Raw genomic sequence first — 14,963 nt, 5'->3', positions numbered from 1 at the left:
TGAAAAGTGTACCGTTCTCCTCGTAATATGTGCCCCCTAAATATGCAGTCTTCTTACTTTTTACATAATTAAAGAGTTCCCTATTCTGGAAGTCCACTATTCTTAATACTCCCTCATTTCTGACTCTGGCCGTCCATGATATTCTAAACATAAGGCGCAGGCACCATATTTCAAAAGTTTGTTAATGGAGATGGCCTTTAACGTCCATGCTTCCATTCCGTACGAGAGAATAGGCCAAACGTAACATTTTAGCATCTTGTATCCCAGGTTGAAATCCAACTTTCGATCAGTCAGAAATTTACGAAGCTTTGAAAAAGCATTTCTGGAATGTTCTACCAGAGAACAACGACCACAGTATGGTCGTTGTTCTCTGGTTCTACTCTGCTCTTTATTTCAGTCTCAAGGTTCCAACCCTCGTTCAGCTGACAAACCAAGTATTCAAACTGCCTAACTTGTTCGATTTCTTCTCATGCGACATATACAGTACGTAAATCGTTCAGCTGGACAATAATTGTATTATATTGAGATAGTTGTGGCAACTGAGCTCTCTCGATGACAATATGGTTGTTAGAATTAAGGGGCATTAACCTCAAAATTGACAACTCATTTCGACTGACACACATAAACGTCAAAATATGACAATGTAGTAGCTAAATATTTTTGGCCTAAGGGAATGGGAAAACCATAGAGGTATATATTAACATAGAGGGAGCCTACCTTCCGCGCTTCCTGACGACAAGATCTCATGGACTGGTTTGCTGCATCTCTTTCTAACACATTGTATCGAAAATCTATGATGACATTCAGTGTGAATATAGGCACGGAAGAGGAGGACAACTGTAGCAGCTTTACTATGCGTAAGAGTGAAACAGCACTAATCCATATAAAAAAGATGGTGTCGTCACTTCGCTCTGAATGACACTCTCTCTATGCTAATATATAACTCTATGGGGAAACTGTTTAATTTTGAAATAAGTTTTTAAATAAAAAATATTTTAAAAATTAAAGTAAAATTGTTAACTCATTAATCATAAACTTTGTTTTTCTACAACCGTGTTAAAAATGCAATTTTTAGTACTCCATGCGAGCGTTAAAAATGCTACTTTAAGGCACTAGTGCTTTAAAACTTTTAAGGCACTGCAGTTCGTATTGACCGTATAGGCAATTTTGATGTAATTAAAAAAAATATAAAAATGGAATGTCAGTCAAGTTCAAGTAAAAGTTTTTGTACATATTGTCCTGTAATTACGTTTGTAGAAAAAATATTGTGTGATATGCGTGTTAAAAGTTACATTTTTAAGACACTCATGTGAATTGCGGAACTCGCTATCGCTCATTCTGCAAACTTTCACATGCGTGCCTTAAACGTGTACTTTTAACACTTATATCATAAATAACTATTATGGACAGCCTTGCTTCAAAACTCACTCATTCTATTCGTTCTAACAGCTCCATTGCACCAAAAACTCGTTCTCGAATAAAAGCTTCAACTAACACAGGTTAGCGCAGTTGCCACAATTCTCTCAATGTATATTCCCTATGTCCAGCTGAACGATTTACGTACTGTACATATATTTGCGTTTGGGTAATTGTTTCCACCTATACTCATACTTTTTGTCTTCTTGATATTTATTTTCAAACCCAGAGTTTCACTTGCATGAGTTACATCATTTAAAAAACATTGAAGATCCTCGATGTTTGGTGTTTAAGTTAAGAGAATACAGTAGCGCATCATCAATATAACTTCGGGAGATAGTATCATATCTACCTTTTTTCGTAAGTTTTGCGAAAGTTTGGCAACAGTGGTAATCTTTGACATTATCTAAGATCAATATTTTGACAGTTGTACTCATAGGCGAGCTAAATGGAAGTAATAGAAAACAATTTTGTTATTAGTAAATAAATATGATAAAAAACAAACCAAAATGGATGAACACGGCTCTTGTGAAACAAGCGCCGTCTTATTTTATTTAGTTCATATAGCGCCAAATGCACTTGAACTTTATATACTCGCATTAGAATTCGAAATATTTTTACGTGAAATATACTTATCTACCTACATATAACTAAAACTCACAATTAACAATAATCTATTTTTTCAAATAGGCCAACAACTTAGTTCTATTACACAAAAATATAATAAATTAACTATAAATAAACACTACTTTCCTATGAAACAACTATAACGAATTCTTAAAATAATACACTACTGCACTTAACAGATATCGATATACGTAATACTTAAACGCTCCCAAAGATAACAGAACAGATAAGAGAAAATCTGACGCAGCTTTGTCAAAATGACAGTGACAAAATCTCTATGTTGCCTTATTAGTTATTAGTTATAATATCTTCGATTTCTTGTTAGAAATAAAAAATTTTAATGGGTCCAAAATTACACAAAATCTAGGCATGGGATAAAAAAGTTTATTTGAAGAAAGATTATTTTTTTGTTCTTCTTAATGGCGGTACAGGCTCGTTTTTTTAATATTGTATTTAATTACAGAGTAATTTCCACATACTAATATATTTCTCAAATTATTCTCTGTACCGCCATTCTTTATTATATTACGAATATGTGTGCCAAATATCTCGACAAAATATTCAAAATTACAGCCGCAATCTTGGACAGCGTTTGTTGCTACCTGTTGATCGCTACTGTAGCCTTTTAATACCCTTATTAGATTCTGCGAAGGCTTTGTCTACATATAAATTACGCAACGTTGAAGAAAGTGTATAGCCTTGCCTTATTCCTTTTTTAATTAAAAAAATTTGCTGTTTCGCTGAAATTTTGAAGACGTATTGCTGCTCTCTCTGTCTGGTTCCAATAAAGATTAAAGATTGGCGATAATTCTTATATTCATGGCATCCGATCCCAACTTTTGTAGGTAATTTATCATTAGTTCGTGATTTAAATTTATAGAATGCTTTCTCATAATCGATGAAACAGATAGTAGAAACATCCTTTCTTTAATCTAGGCAATTCTGTATTAATGTTTACATACTAAAGATCGGTACTCTCCATGCCAAGTCCATTTTTGAAACTTAACTGGCCTCTTCAAATTTCTTAAATAATCAAGTGTGCAGTATTCTAAAAAAGTTTTAAAAAATGACTCATTACGCTTACTAGTCGGTGGTCCATGCAGAAGTTCGCGTGTGGTGTTTGGGTAGGGCGATAAATGTTGAGCGAAGCCAATCTTGTGGAATCTGACCTTTATTGTAGATGTTGTTAAAGATCTTCACGTTAAACAATAAGATATCTAAAAATACTATAGTATATTGTGCAACAAGTGCAGAAAGATACTAATTTCTCACGAGTTTGAAAAGTTGCGGTACGAGCGCAAGCGAGTGCCGCAATTCAAACGAGTGAGAAATTATCTTTCTGCACGTGTTTCACACTATACTTTTTCTACAAGCACAGTTTTTCCTAAAAATAAAAATCACAATTTCCAAACGACGATTAATTATAATAGGTACCTATGTGATAAATTTTAAACTGTATTTAATTAATACCTACTAATCAATTTAAATTCCTTTTACCTACATAAATTGCACAGAAATCAGTTAAAAAATTAATACACTGCCTTAATTTGTTTAAATTTAAACAATTATTACACATTATTGACATTATATTTATGCAGTCACGGATTTACACAAAACCTACTTCATTCGACGTCTCTTGCACAGGTTGCTAAATCCTTATTGGTTATTTGATAATTATAAAATGTTTAATAAGAATAAAATTGTAAAATAAAACAGTTCTAACATCCATAATTTAGTTTCTATGCTATAGTTAAATATAATAATTGTCTTATAGGTTATATATTTGTCTAAAGTTTAACCACGGATGTAAACAGAATATAACGTTACTCAGAATGCGGTAGTCCACGGATGTAAACAGAATATAACGTTACTCAGAATGAGGTAGTCAACTGTGCAGAATAGTATATTGTGCAACAAGTGCAGAAAGGTACTAATTTCTCACGAGTTTGAAAAGTTGCGGTACGAGCGCAAGCGAGTGCCGCAATTCAAACGAGTGAGAAATTACCTTTCTGCACGTGTTTCACACTATACTTTTTCTACAAGTACAGTTTTTCCTAAAAATAAAAATCACAATTTCCAAACGACGATTAATTAGGTATAATATAGGTACCTATGTGATAAATTTTAAACTGTATTTAATTAATACCTACTAATCAATTTAAATTCCTTATACCTAAATAAATTGCACAGAAATCAGTTAAAAAATTAATGCACTGCCTTAATTTGTTTAAATTTAAACAATTATTACACATTATTGACATTATATTTATGCAGTCACGGATTTACACAAAACCTACTTCATTCGACGTCTCTTGCACAGGTTGCTAAATCCTTATTGGTTATTTGATAATTATAAAATGTTTAATAAGAATAAAATTGTAAAATAAAACAGTTGTAACATCCATAATTTAGTTTCTATGCTATAGTTAAATATAATAATTTTCTTATAGGTTATATATTTGTCTGAAGTTTAACCACGGATGTAAACAGAATATAACGTTACTCAGAATGCGGTAGTCCACGGATGTAAACAGAATATAACGTTACTCAGAATGAGGTAGTCAACTGTGCAGAAAAGAACTTTGCGGCACAGAAACGTCACTTTGCGGCACAGAAACGTCACTTTTCTGCACACTAATGTCAAATATCTTATACTGTGAGAAAATATCAAGTTTGCTAACATAAAACCGTGCAGAAAAGTGCACTGTGAATAGTGGTTGTAGAAAAATATAATAACATCAACAATATTGTAGGTATACCCTATTCCACCAACATACGCCTGTTTTGGATTATTTCGACAACGAATATTTTACTGTGCAAAATAAGAAGAACGAAAGTAAATTGCAAATTACATTGTTGTTTATGGGAATAATTATTAGCGCCATTTACTTTCGTACTTCTTATGTTGCACAGTAAAATATTCGTTGTCGAAGTAATCCAAAACAGGCGTATGTTCGTGGAATGGCCCATATTACATAATTAGGACAAAAGGTTAACGTTAATATCAATTTTCTGGGAGAGCATTACAAAATAACAACTTATTATTCTAAATAAGTTTTTTTTTAATTATTAATCTTATATTTTCTTTATTTTTCAGATGCCCAACATAAAAGGAATACGGACACACACGAATCTTACTATCGTACAGGAATAGAATCTTATCACAACCAAGAGGGTTATGGCCCACCACATCATCATCATAATGGGTAAGTATTTAAGTAAGTATTTCGTAAATTTACCACAACAAGTAGCAGTTTGTTGGTTATAATACTCTTGTCATAGTGATAATTCTAAAAATTATTAAGATAAATATGTGTAATAGTTACGTAGAAATATTTCCAGACGATCTACATCCGGAAAGGTCATCAAAGCGGAAAGAAATTTAAGCAGCCATAAAAAAATTTACCACATCACCAGTCAATAGTTTATCATAATCATTATTCATTATTTAACTTACGAATAGAAACTTCCCATTGATAAGATTAAAAAGAGAAATTTTAGAAAAACTCTAAATCTAGCACCGTTATTTCTATGTTGAGTTGATTATACAGGATGTTTGGTAAAGAATGGGCCATAGCTTAGCTTAACCTTATATTCATGCACAATTATTATGGTTTCAAGTATATTTTTCGGGTCTGACTACAATGATATTATGCAAAAAATTATGTTGTATCGCAGATTTAAAATGCGTTTATCTCGAAAACAGTTGAGTTTAGCGAAATAAATGTAGTATACCTTTTTTAAGTAAAAATATTAACAGAATAAAAATTTTGATTCAAAAAGTATGTAGAGTGGGGGATAAAAAATTGAACGTATTAAATAAGCGCTGGAAGACGTATGTGGCGCCCTCTGGGTGGTACATAATTTTTGGTGGCAAATTTAAATTTCTCATCCCAAAAAACCCAAGCTTACCAAATTTCGTGTGATTATCCTATGACTTTTAGGAAATATTCAAGAATAAATAAAATAAAAGTTTAACTTTGACACCCTGTATTTCGGTTATTGTCAACTTTCGTATGCTTTTTCTCATGAGGATCTTTCAGTGCTTCACAGTTTTTCGATTTCTTTCTAACGCGTTAAATTGCATGTGACAGAAAAAAACGCACGTCGGTGATTACAGTTCGTCGGTGACATTTATAACATTTATTCTGGTTGTCAATAGATGGCGCTATAATCGAAATAAAAATTATTTTCGAATTATATAATATATCTACGAAAATAATCTGTACAGTTTATAAGACTATATAAATCAAAGAAAATACCATTTTATAAATGCCATAAACAGAATTGATTTGTTTTTATGCCAAATTGCAAATAAAATTTGACAACTGTCAGATTTAACTAAAATATCATGTCACTAAAATGTATATTATCACGGATTTACCTTTTTTTCTATCATTTGTGACGCACTGAAAAATGCTCATGAAAAGAAGCATACTAAAGTAAGTTAGCTTAAATCGACGTACTTTAACCTCAGGAATCTAAGGTTAAGCTATGGACCATTCTTTACCAAACAACCTGTATACTCTGTGGTCTGCGGACAGAAGCAAAAAAGTCAGTTTTTGAGAAAAAAAAATTTCAAATCCATAATAAAAAAAGTTTTCCTCTAGCTGGATGTATACCATATGTCACAAAAAATTTTGTTTATTCAAATCCTTTATAAAAGGTATATAATGTATTAAGAATTCCCTTAAAGGGCTACATCACATATGCAGAACGTTTTTGATCTAATACAGATCATCATCAGTGCTGAACAAGATGTTCACATGCTAAGCCACCAAAATTGAAACAGTTGCCATCGACCGTCCAAGATGTGAGGTAGCTGAACCTCAGGACGTTTCCAACCCATGTGAGGGGTCAAATGGTGCCCGGTGCTATATCTAGGATTCTTTTCAACATTCTTCTTCTTCTCTTCTTTTACTTCTTGGAGATCTTTCGATCTGTTTAATTCTGAAGCTGCCTCTGGTTAATTTCCTGGGAGGTAGATTGCCAACTATCCCTCCATCTTTTAAGTGGTCTTCCGCGGGGTCTTGAACTAGCGGGTTGTCTTTTAGGGCAATTTTTGGGAGTCTATTCTCATCCATTCGTCTTACATGGTTGTACCATGTCCTGTTGCACCCAACATTCATATTATTTAAAATCATTTATTTTAACGTTTCCATTACTGTAATATTTTAAAGGGTCTTTACCCATATAATTTCAATTTTGGTGACTTAGCATGTGAACATCCTGTTCAGCACTGATGATGATCTGTATTAGATCGAAAACGTTCTGCATATTATGTGATGTAGCCCTTAAAGGGATATTTTAATGAATTATATACCTTTTATTTATTTATTCCCAAAAAATTGATTAGCTTGATTGAAATGACGTTGACAAAAACGAAAAGTGAAGTAGTGTGGACAGACTTCTCAGAGGACTTCATAATCAAACCCAGGCAAAACTTCATAATCTCAGGCAAGGTAACCCGATGTCAACCACGTTATTCAATCTTATTCTTGAAGTAATAATGAAGAATTGCAACACAAAAATGGAAGAAACCATATTTAAAAATGAACATCAATGTATAACTTTCGCGGATGATCTAAAAATATTAGCAAAATCAAAGAAAGATTGTGAAATCTCTCAAAAATTGAAAAGAATTGTAAAAAAGATAGAAAAGGAAGCAAATGGGTTTGGCCTAAAGATAAATGAAAAGAAAACTAAGTACATGATAATCAGGGCCGTCTCAACCCGGGGGTGCAGGGGGTGCAAGGCACCCGGGCGTTAAGTCCAAGGGGCGCAAACCGAACATTTGCTAGGCTAAAACTTGCGCTTCTTTTCTTTAAAAAAACTACAAATACCAAATATATATAAGCACGGGCGTAGCCAGGGGGTTTTGGGGGTTCAAACCCTCCCCGAAAAGTTAAGATATTAACATATTTCAAATTTTTATTATGAATATAAAGGTTATTTTATGCAGTTTTAGTCGTTTTACTTTTTTGAACCCCCTCCGAAACTAAAACCTGGCTACGCCTGTGTATGTAAGTGCACTTTTGGTATTATTTACAAAGGCCATTAATGCTTAAAAAAAGTTAAAGCTTAAAGTGCAAAAAAATGGTGTAGGTATGATGTCTGTATACCCAGTAGAGGCAGAGTTGTACCTAATGAAAAGTAGGTTCTTATTCGTTAAATTTCAAATCGAATATTGCAACGTGACATAACCCAAAAATGAAGCACTTTTCGGGGAAATCTCATTACAGCTTTTTTAAACATAAAAAGCTTTATTTTTGATTTTTTTATTGTAAGCAAGTTAAGCTCAAAATAAAGATTTTCCCCCTTTTTGGTAAAAATAATCGTAAAAATTATCTCCTAATTAGCATCCCAAATAAAATTAATCGTTACCGCTTTACAAGTTACATTACTTAGATATAATATAACGTTGATATTACTTAGATATTACTTAGATATCTGTAAAAAAAATTAAAAAATTGGTTTTATTTAAAGTGATTTTTCTTATTTTGCAAAAAATGCCTTTTTTCAAAATTATTTGAGGTCCCAAAAATCTCAAAGAGTAAAAAAATGTAGGTTTTGCTTATTTAAATATTTTGCATTTTTTTGTTTTTCTGTAGGACAAAAAAGATATAGATGCTCAAAATTTACATACACTCGTGATTATATACATACATACTACTATACTATATTGTTGTTAGGTTCGTTTATCTGAATCCGTCAACAAAGCTTGCCGAAGTTAGAGAGAATTTTCTAGGTTTCTTTTCCGGTTACTGATATTACCGGACAATGATTAGTGTGACCAACTAGCCCGAAAAATCCGGGACATGGCCCGAATTACGAAGTCGTGTCCCGGCGTCCCGGACCAGGCTTCCGGGCCATCCGAATTTTCAATGTTTTGGTAAAATTCTATTTTGAAATTTTGAATATTCTTCTAAGAATTAATATCAAACTGAATTGGTAGGACGAAAATAACTCGACAATTTCAAGAGGGTAATATTAACATCAATGCTCGGGGTGAGGCTTATAGATAAAACAAATTAAAATAGAGCTTCGCAGGACACAACGCCCGACTGAAGGATAAAAGATGGAATCATGAAATAGAACAATGGAGACCGTGGTTAGGAAGAAGAAGCAAAGGAAGGCAACAAATGAGATGAGCTGATGACATAAAGAACTTTGGAGGACATAACTGGAAACAGGTGGCGTAAAATAGACAACACTGGATTGAATTGGGGGAGGCCTATGTCCAAAGTTGGATTTCTGAAGGCTGAAGAAGAATAATATTAATACCACATCCAAAACGCTGCATATCGTGGTATTTGTTATTATAGTTCTACAAAAACTCAAACTGTGAACTTTTTTTTCGTTTCTGTATTTTAATTATCTTCATTATCATTACAACCAATTATTGTGGCTTAATAACCTCATTAAAAAAATCATTGTCAACATAAAAATGTTTAATAAATAAAATGATGATATTATGAAAGATCTATATTAAAAAAATGGCCCGATTTTCATTGAAAGTCCCGGATTTCAGGTATTTTTTTCAGCCGTGTCCCGAATTTGACCAAATATGAGTTGGTCACACTAACAATGATTGGCAAATTATTTGTTAGAATTTTTGAAATTACTGAATTATGATTTAGTTAGATGATTTACGAGGCCAAGGATATGATAATGGGGCAAATATGAGGGGAAAAAGATTGGCCTTCGAAAAAAAAATTAGACATGAATCCTCGTGCGTTTTATGTTCCTTGTGCAGCTTACAGCAGTAATTTAGTGCTAAATGATGCTGCTAAATGCTCATTGGAAATAACAATTTATTTAATTGTTCAAGAAATTTATGTTTTTTTTTTGGAACAATATTACAGTGGAATGTCATAATGAATGAGATACCCACTATTACATTAAAACCGCTTTCAAATACGCGATGGGAGAGTAGAATTGATTCTTTAAAAATATTTCGTTTTAATATGGGCAAAATTTACGATGCATGCACAAGTACGACAATGGCACAAGAAACATCGCAAGCAAATTGATGACAAAATTAAACAACTTAAAGTTTATCTGCTATGTCATGTCATGGAACAATATTTTCAGCAAAATTTTGCAAACGAGCGATATTATTATTTCGGAAGCTGTTAAGATGCTTGATCAAGTTAATAAATATTTAGCCAACAACCACACTGACATTGCGTTTGAGCAAATATTAATTGGCTTAGTATCAATCAATGGCTAAAGAACTAGATTGCGAAACTAAATTTTCTGTACTGTTCGTCCACGTCCCCGAAAAAGACATTTCAATTAAGTACTGAAGTTGTAGACGAGCCTCTTTTAGACCCAAAACAATATTTTAAAGTTAACTTCTATTAATATTTATTGGACATTGCCATTGCAAAATTAAGAGAAAGAGTTGAAATGTCGAGGGAACATAATTATATTTTTTCTTTCTTGGAAAATATATTGAGTTGGAGAAACTCCGAAGAAAACTTAAAAAAACACAATGTTTAAATTTACAAAAAAAAACTAGCGAATTAAGAAAGCAAACATAATTAGTTTTAATTTTAGCGTTCCTACAACCTATACCTAAAATATTCTGACAAAAGGGGGGCGCGAAGATAAGTCTTGCACCCCGGCGCCATGTATGCTTAAGACGGCCCTGATGATAATGGGGGATACACAGTAAGACAATGAAGAGTTTATAAAAATACAAGAGGAGAAAGATGATATTATATACAGTTTTGACAGAGTGGAAGAGTTTACGTACCTTGGTGTGAAAGTAAAGGAAAATGGACATGAAGATAAAGAAATAGAATGCAGAATTACAAAAGGCAACCAGAAATACGGAATGCTGAGATCCCTAATGAAGTCTAAGTTTGTTTCAAGAAAAACAAAAGAAGGAATTTACAAGACAGTGAGAAAGGCAGATGAACAAATATTAGAAAGATGGGAGAGGAAAATTCTTCGATTCATTTACAGAGGCATAAATACACAAATGGGATGGAGTAGAAGGACAAATAAAGAGTTGGAAGAGAGCTGTTACGGAACCAAAAATCACCGCAATAATAAAGGCGCATAGAATAAGATGGCTGGGACATGTGCAAAGATTGGAAAATCACAAAATGACCAGGATGATATTGAACAGGAAACCAATCGGAAAAAAAGGAAAGGAAGACCCCGTAAAAGATGGTTTGACAGCGTCCAAGCAGATTTACGAGAATTAAAAATAGTCAACTGGAGAAACAAGGTATTAGACAGACGAGAATGGAGAGAAGTGGTAAGAAGAGCGCAAGAGAAATTGTAACACAAGAATGTGCCATGAACTGTAAAATGAGAGCTATATACAGGGTGAGTCATGAGGAACTGTACATACTCCTGCCTCGTATAAAGACCCCTATGGGGAATAACAAATGACCATTAAAAAGTGTCTGCTCCCATTGTTTAATAATATACAGGGCGAGTTTCTCATTTTGACAGAAATTTATATTCGTCATAATTTTTGAACGGTCAGATCGATGTGTCTCTTATTTTGGTCAATCGTTACACTATTACCACCTAATCAACTGATTTATTTAAACTAGAAAAAAATCAGGCCCGGCTTTAAAAAATTAGTTCGTTTGAGTCTTAGAAAAAATTTCACCCTGTATACGCTTTTTGAAAACTCTAATATTAATTTTAGAAATAAGACAAATAGGCAATTAAAATGACATATTTATTTTTTTCCCCACACGATTACTTAATTTTTTATAATAAAATCAAATTTGACTATAAATTAAAAATTTGGTAAAGTGAACCATAGATTAAAAAAAATAACTTTTATTACAAAAATTAATTAAGTTTTTTAAACAAATACTTGATTTATGTTACCACCCAATCAACTGATTTATTCAAACTAGAAAAAAATCAGGTCCGGCTTTAAAAAATTAGTTCGTTTGGGTATTAGAAAAAATTTCACCCTGTATACGCTTTTTGAAAACTCTAATATGAATTTTACAAATAAGACAAATAGGCAATTAAAATGGCATATTTATTTTTCCCCACACGATTACTTAATTTTTTATTAAAAAATCAAATTAGTCAAAATCGCAATTTTACCATAAAAATAAAAAAAAATAAACAACGTTTTTCTTAAAATTAAAAGTTTCACCTTTTTTTTCTATAACCCATCTAGATCTAAAACTCCCCATAACACTTCTCTTTGGACTCTATAGTTTAACATAGACGTGATCAAATAGATAAATTTAAAATTTTTTCACTTAATTTTTGCGATCTAACTTTGCAATTCACGAAGCTGCACCTTTTATTTTTAAAAATATAAAAATTCATAACTTTTACGAGAAGAAGACTGAAAGTCTACAACAATTGTCATAGTCTTCACAATGGTAAGAGATATGTGCTGTAAAAATTTCAGAATAAAAAATTTTAAAATGGAACGTTGTAGCGAGTTAAACCGTGATTTCATCTTTTTTTTTAATTTTTAGGTTAAAACTCCGATTTTGACAAATTTGATTTTTTAATAAAAAATTAACTAATCGTGTGGGGAAAAAATAAATATGCCATTTTAATTGCCTATTTGTCTAATTTGTAAAATTCATATTAGAGTTTTCAAAAAGCGTATACAGGGTGAAATTTTTTCTAAGACCCAAACGAATTAATTTTTTAAAGCCGGACCTGATTTGTTTCTAGTTTAAATAAATCAGTTGATTGGGTGGTAACATAAATCAAATTTTGTTAAAAAAAATCATTTTTGTAATAAAAGTTAATTTTTTTAAATCTATGGTTTACTTTACCAAACTTTTAATTCATAGTCAAATTTGATTTTTTTATAAAAAATTAAGTAATCGTGTGGGGAAAAAAATAAATATGCCACTTTAATTGCCTATTTGTCTAATTTGTAAAATTCATATTAGAGTTTTCAAAAAGCGTATACAGGGTGAAATTTTTTCTAAGGCCTAAATGAACTAATTTTTTAAAGCCGGACCTGATTTTTTCTAGTTTGAATAAATCAGTTGATTAGGTGGTAATAGTGTAACGATTGACCAAAATAAGAGACACATCGATCTGACCGTTCAAAAATTATGATGAATATAAATTTCTGTCAAAATGCGAAACTCGCCCTGTATATTATTAAACAAGGGGAGCAGACACTTTTTAATGGTCATTTGTTATTCCCCATAGCAGCCTCTGTACGAGGTAGGAGTATGTACAGTTCCTCATGACTCACCCTGTATGTATATATTTATAAATATAATGTATTTTTAATAGACAAATTAATATTGTATATTGTATATAGTAAAAAAAATGTAATTGTGTATTTCACGCCCAGGGTCTACACGGCCTGCTGTTGAGCAAAATAAATAAATAAAATACCTTTTATAGAGGATTTCAATTAACAAAAAAAATATTTATTAAAAGCACCTAAAAAATTATCTACCGCTGAGATAAAACCGACAAGTCAAATGTTATAGGTGTAGCTACTAGGCTATTGATTATGTACTATAGAAAGGAACTACAACGTTAACGGGGTTTTATTATTTCATATGGTCAATGGACATCTATATATAAATAAACCGCGGAGTGCTACCATTTAAAGGGGTGCGTTTTTGAGAAATGGGTGAATTAGTCCCTGGGCACAGGTTACATTAGGGTGAGTTCTATGCACTTTTGGTACAAACACGTCTACATAAAAATTGTTCCTGGTTAAATTTCCTATCTAAATATAACTTTTTAAAGTCAAAGATACTTTTTTTCACAAAAATATATTCAAAAGAAAAAGTACAAAGAAACCCAAAAGAAAGACATTTTGTTTTTTGTCCCATAACTTTTGTCCACTGGGATATAGGTATAGACATTGCTTCACAGAAAAAAAACTTACATATTTTCTCTTTAAAATGATGTTCGGCAGAGGTCATCATGATTTACAGTTTTCGAAATAAGATTTTTCAAAGTTCGCCACTCACAGCAATTTTGGGCAATTTTCCTTGTTATTTCGCAAATATTGTTCTGTAACTTTTTTCTACGTAACTTTAGGCATATTCAATGGTACATGTAAGAGGAATAGAAATCAATTACCTTTAAAATGTTCTACTGTATAATGTTGTACGACTTCTGTTAAAGAGGTTATCTTTTTCAAGATTTTATACTTTTAACGAGTTTTTATATTTTTTACGATTATTTGTTAAATTTCCCATTATAACTTTTTTTCTTCTACATTTAGGTATATATTATATAATAAAAAAGAAAGCTTATTCTGTTTACTTTAAAATGGTGTATTATAAAAATTCTAGGATTATTTTTGAATAAGATATGCTTTTTCAAAATGTAATAAGTACTTGCAACGATTTTTGATTTTCGGATTATTTTTTAAATTTGTCATTATAACTTTTTTATGTGATTGTGTGTTATGATTGAATCTTATTTTTTATAGATAATACTTTGGATGCACTTGACTCGGCCGGGCAAACTTCAAAATATGGATTAATTCCATTATTTACTGTCAAAGCTCCTGCACCACAAGTTTTGCTTGAAAAAATAGCATGCAAATGTACCAAATGATGTACAAAAAACTTCGGTTGTAGGAAGATAGGAATTAGTTGTTCAATATTCTGCAAAGGGTGCATGTGCATGGGTCCTAATTGTGGGAACTCTAAGATAACTGAGGTGTCAGAGGAAGATATTGAAGCTAATGCTAACGAAGAGATGGACTTTGATTTTGAAAAAATTTTAAATGTCAACATTTAAATAATTTTAACTAAAGTGATGTTTTCTAAGACTAATGTTTATGTAATTTTTGTAAAAGAAATAATTTTAAATAATACTGGTAAAAAAAATCAAAGAATCACTCGGTCTCCATTAAATATAGATGATACACCATTTTAAAGAACAGAAAGTAAGCCCTCTTTATTGAGCAATATATAGTATATTCA

The 14,963-nt window shown here is 31.7% G+C and overlaps 1 protein-coding gene across 4 annotated transcripts in view; it reads left to right on the top strand.

The window, feature by feature from the left end:
* Positions 1-14,963, top strand: part of LOC114342404 (uncharacterized) — a 67,653-nt gene that overhangs the window by 30,361 nt on the left and 22,329 nt on the right. For all 4 annotated transcript variants that reach the window (XM_028293235.2, XM_028293227.2, XM_028293219.2 and 1 more), the window contains exon 2: positions 5,141-5,249. In XM_028293235.2, the coding sequence (XP_028149036.1) occupies positions 5,141-5,249 (109 nt within the window). The remainder of the gene's footprint in view (positions 1-5,140; positions 5,250-14,963) is intronic.

Source organism: Diabrotica virgifera, chromosome 3 (assembly GCF_917563875.1).
Source record: "Diabrotica virgifera virgifera chromosome 3, PGI_DIABVI_V3a".
Taxonomy (NCBI): Eukaryota; Metazoa; Arthropoda; class Insecta; order Coleoptera; family Chrysomelidae; genus Diabrotica; species Diabrotica virgifera.
Note: the sequence above shows the minus strand (reverse complement) of the source record. Positions and strands in the feature narration are given on the sequence as shown.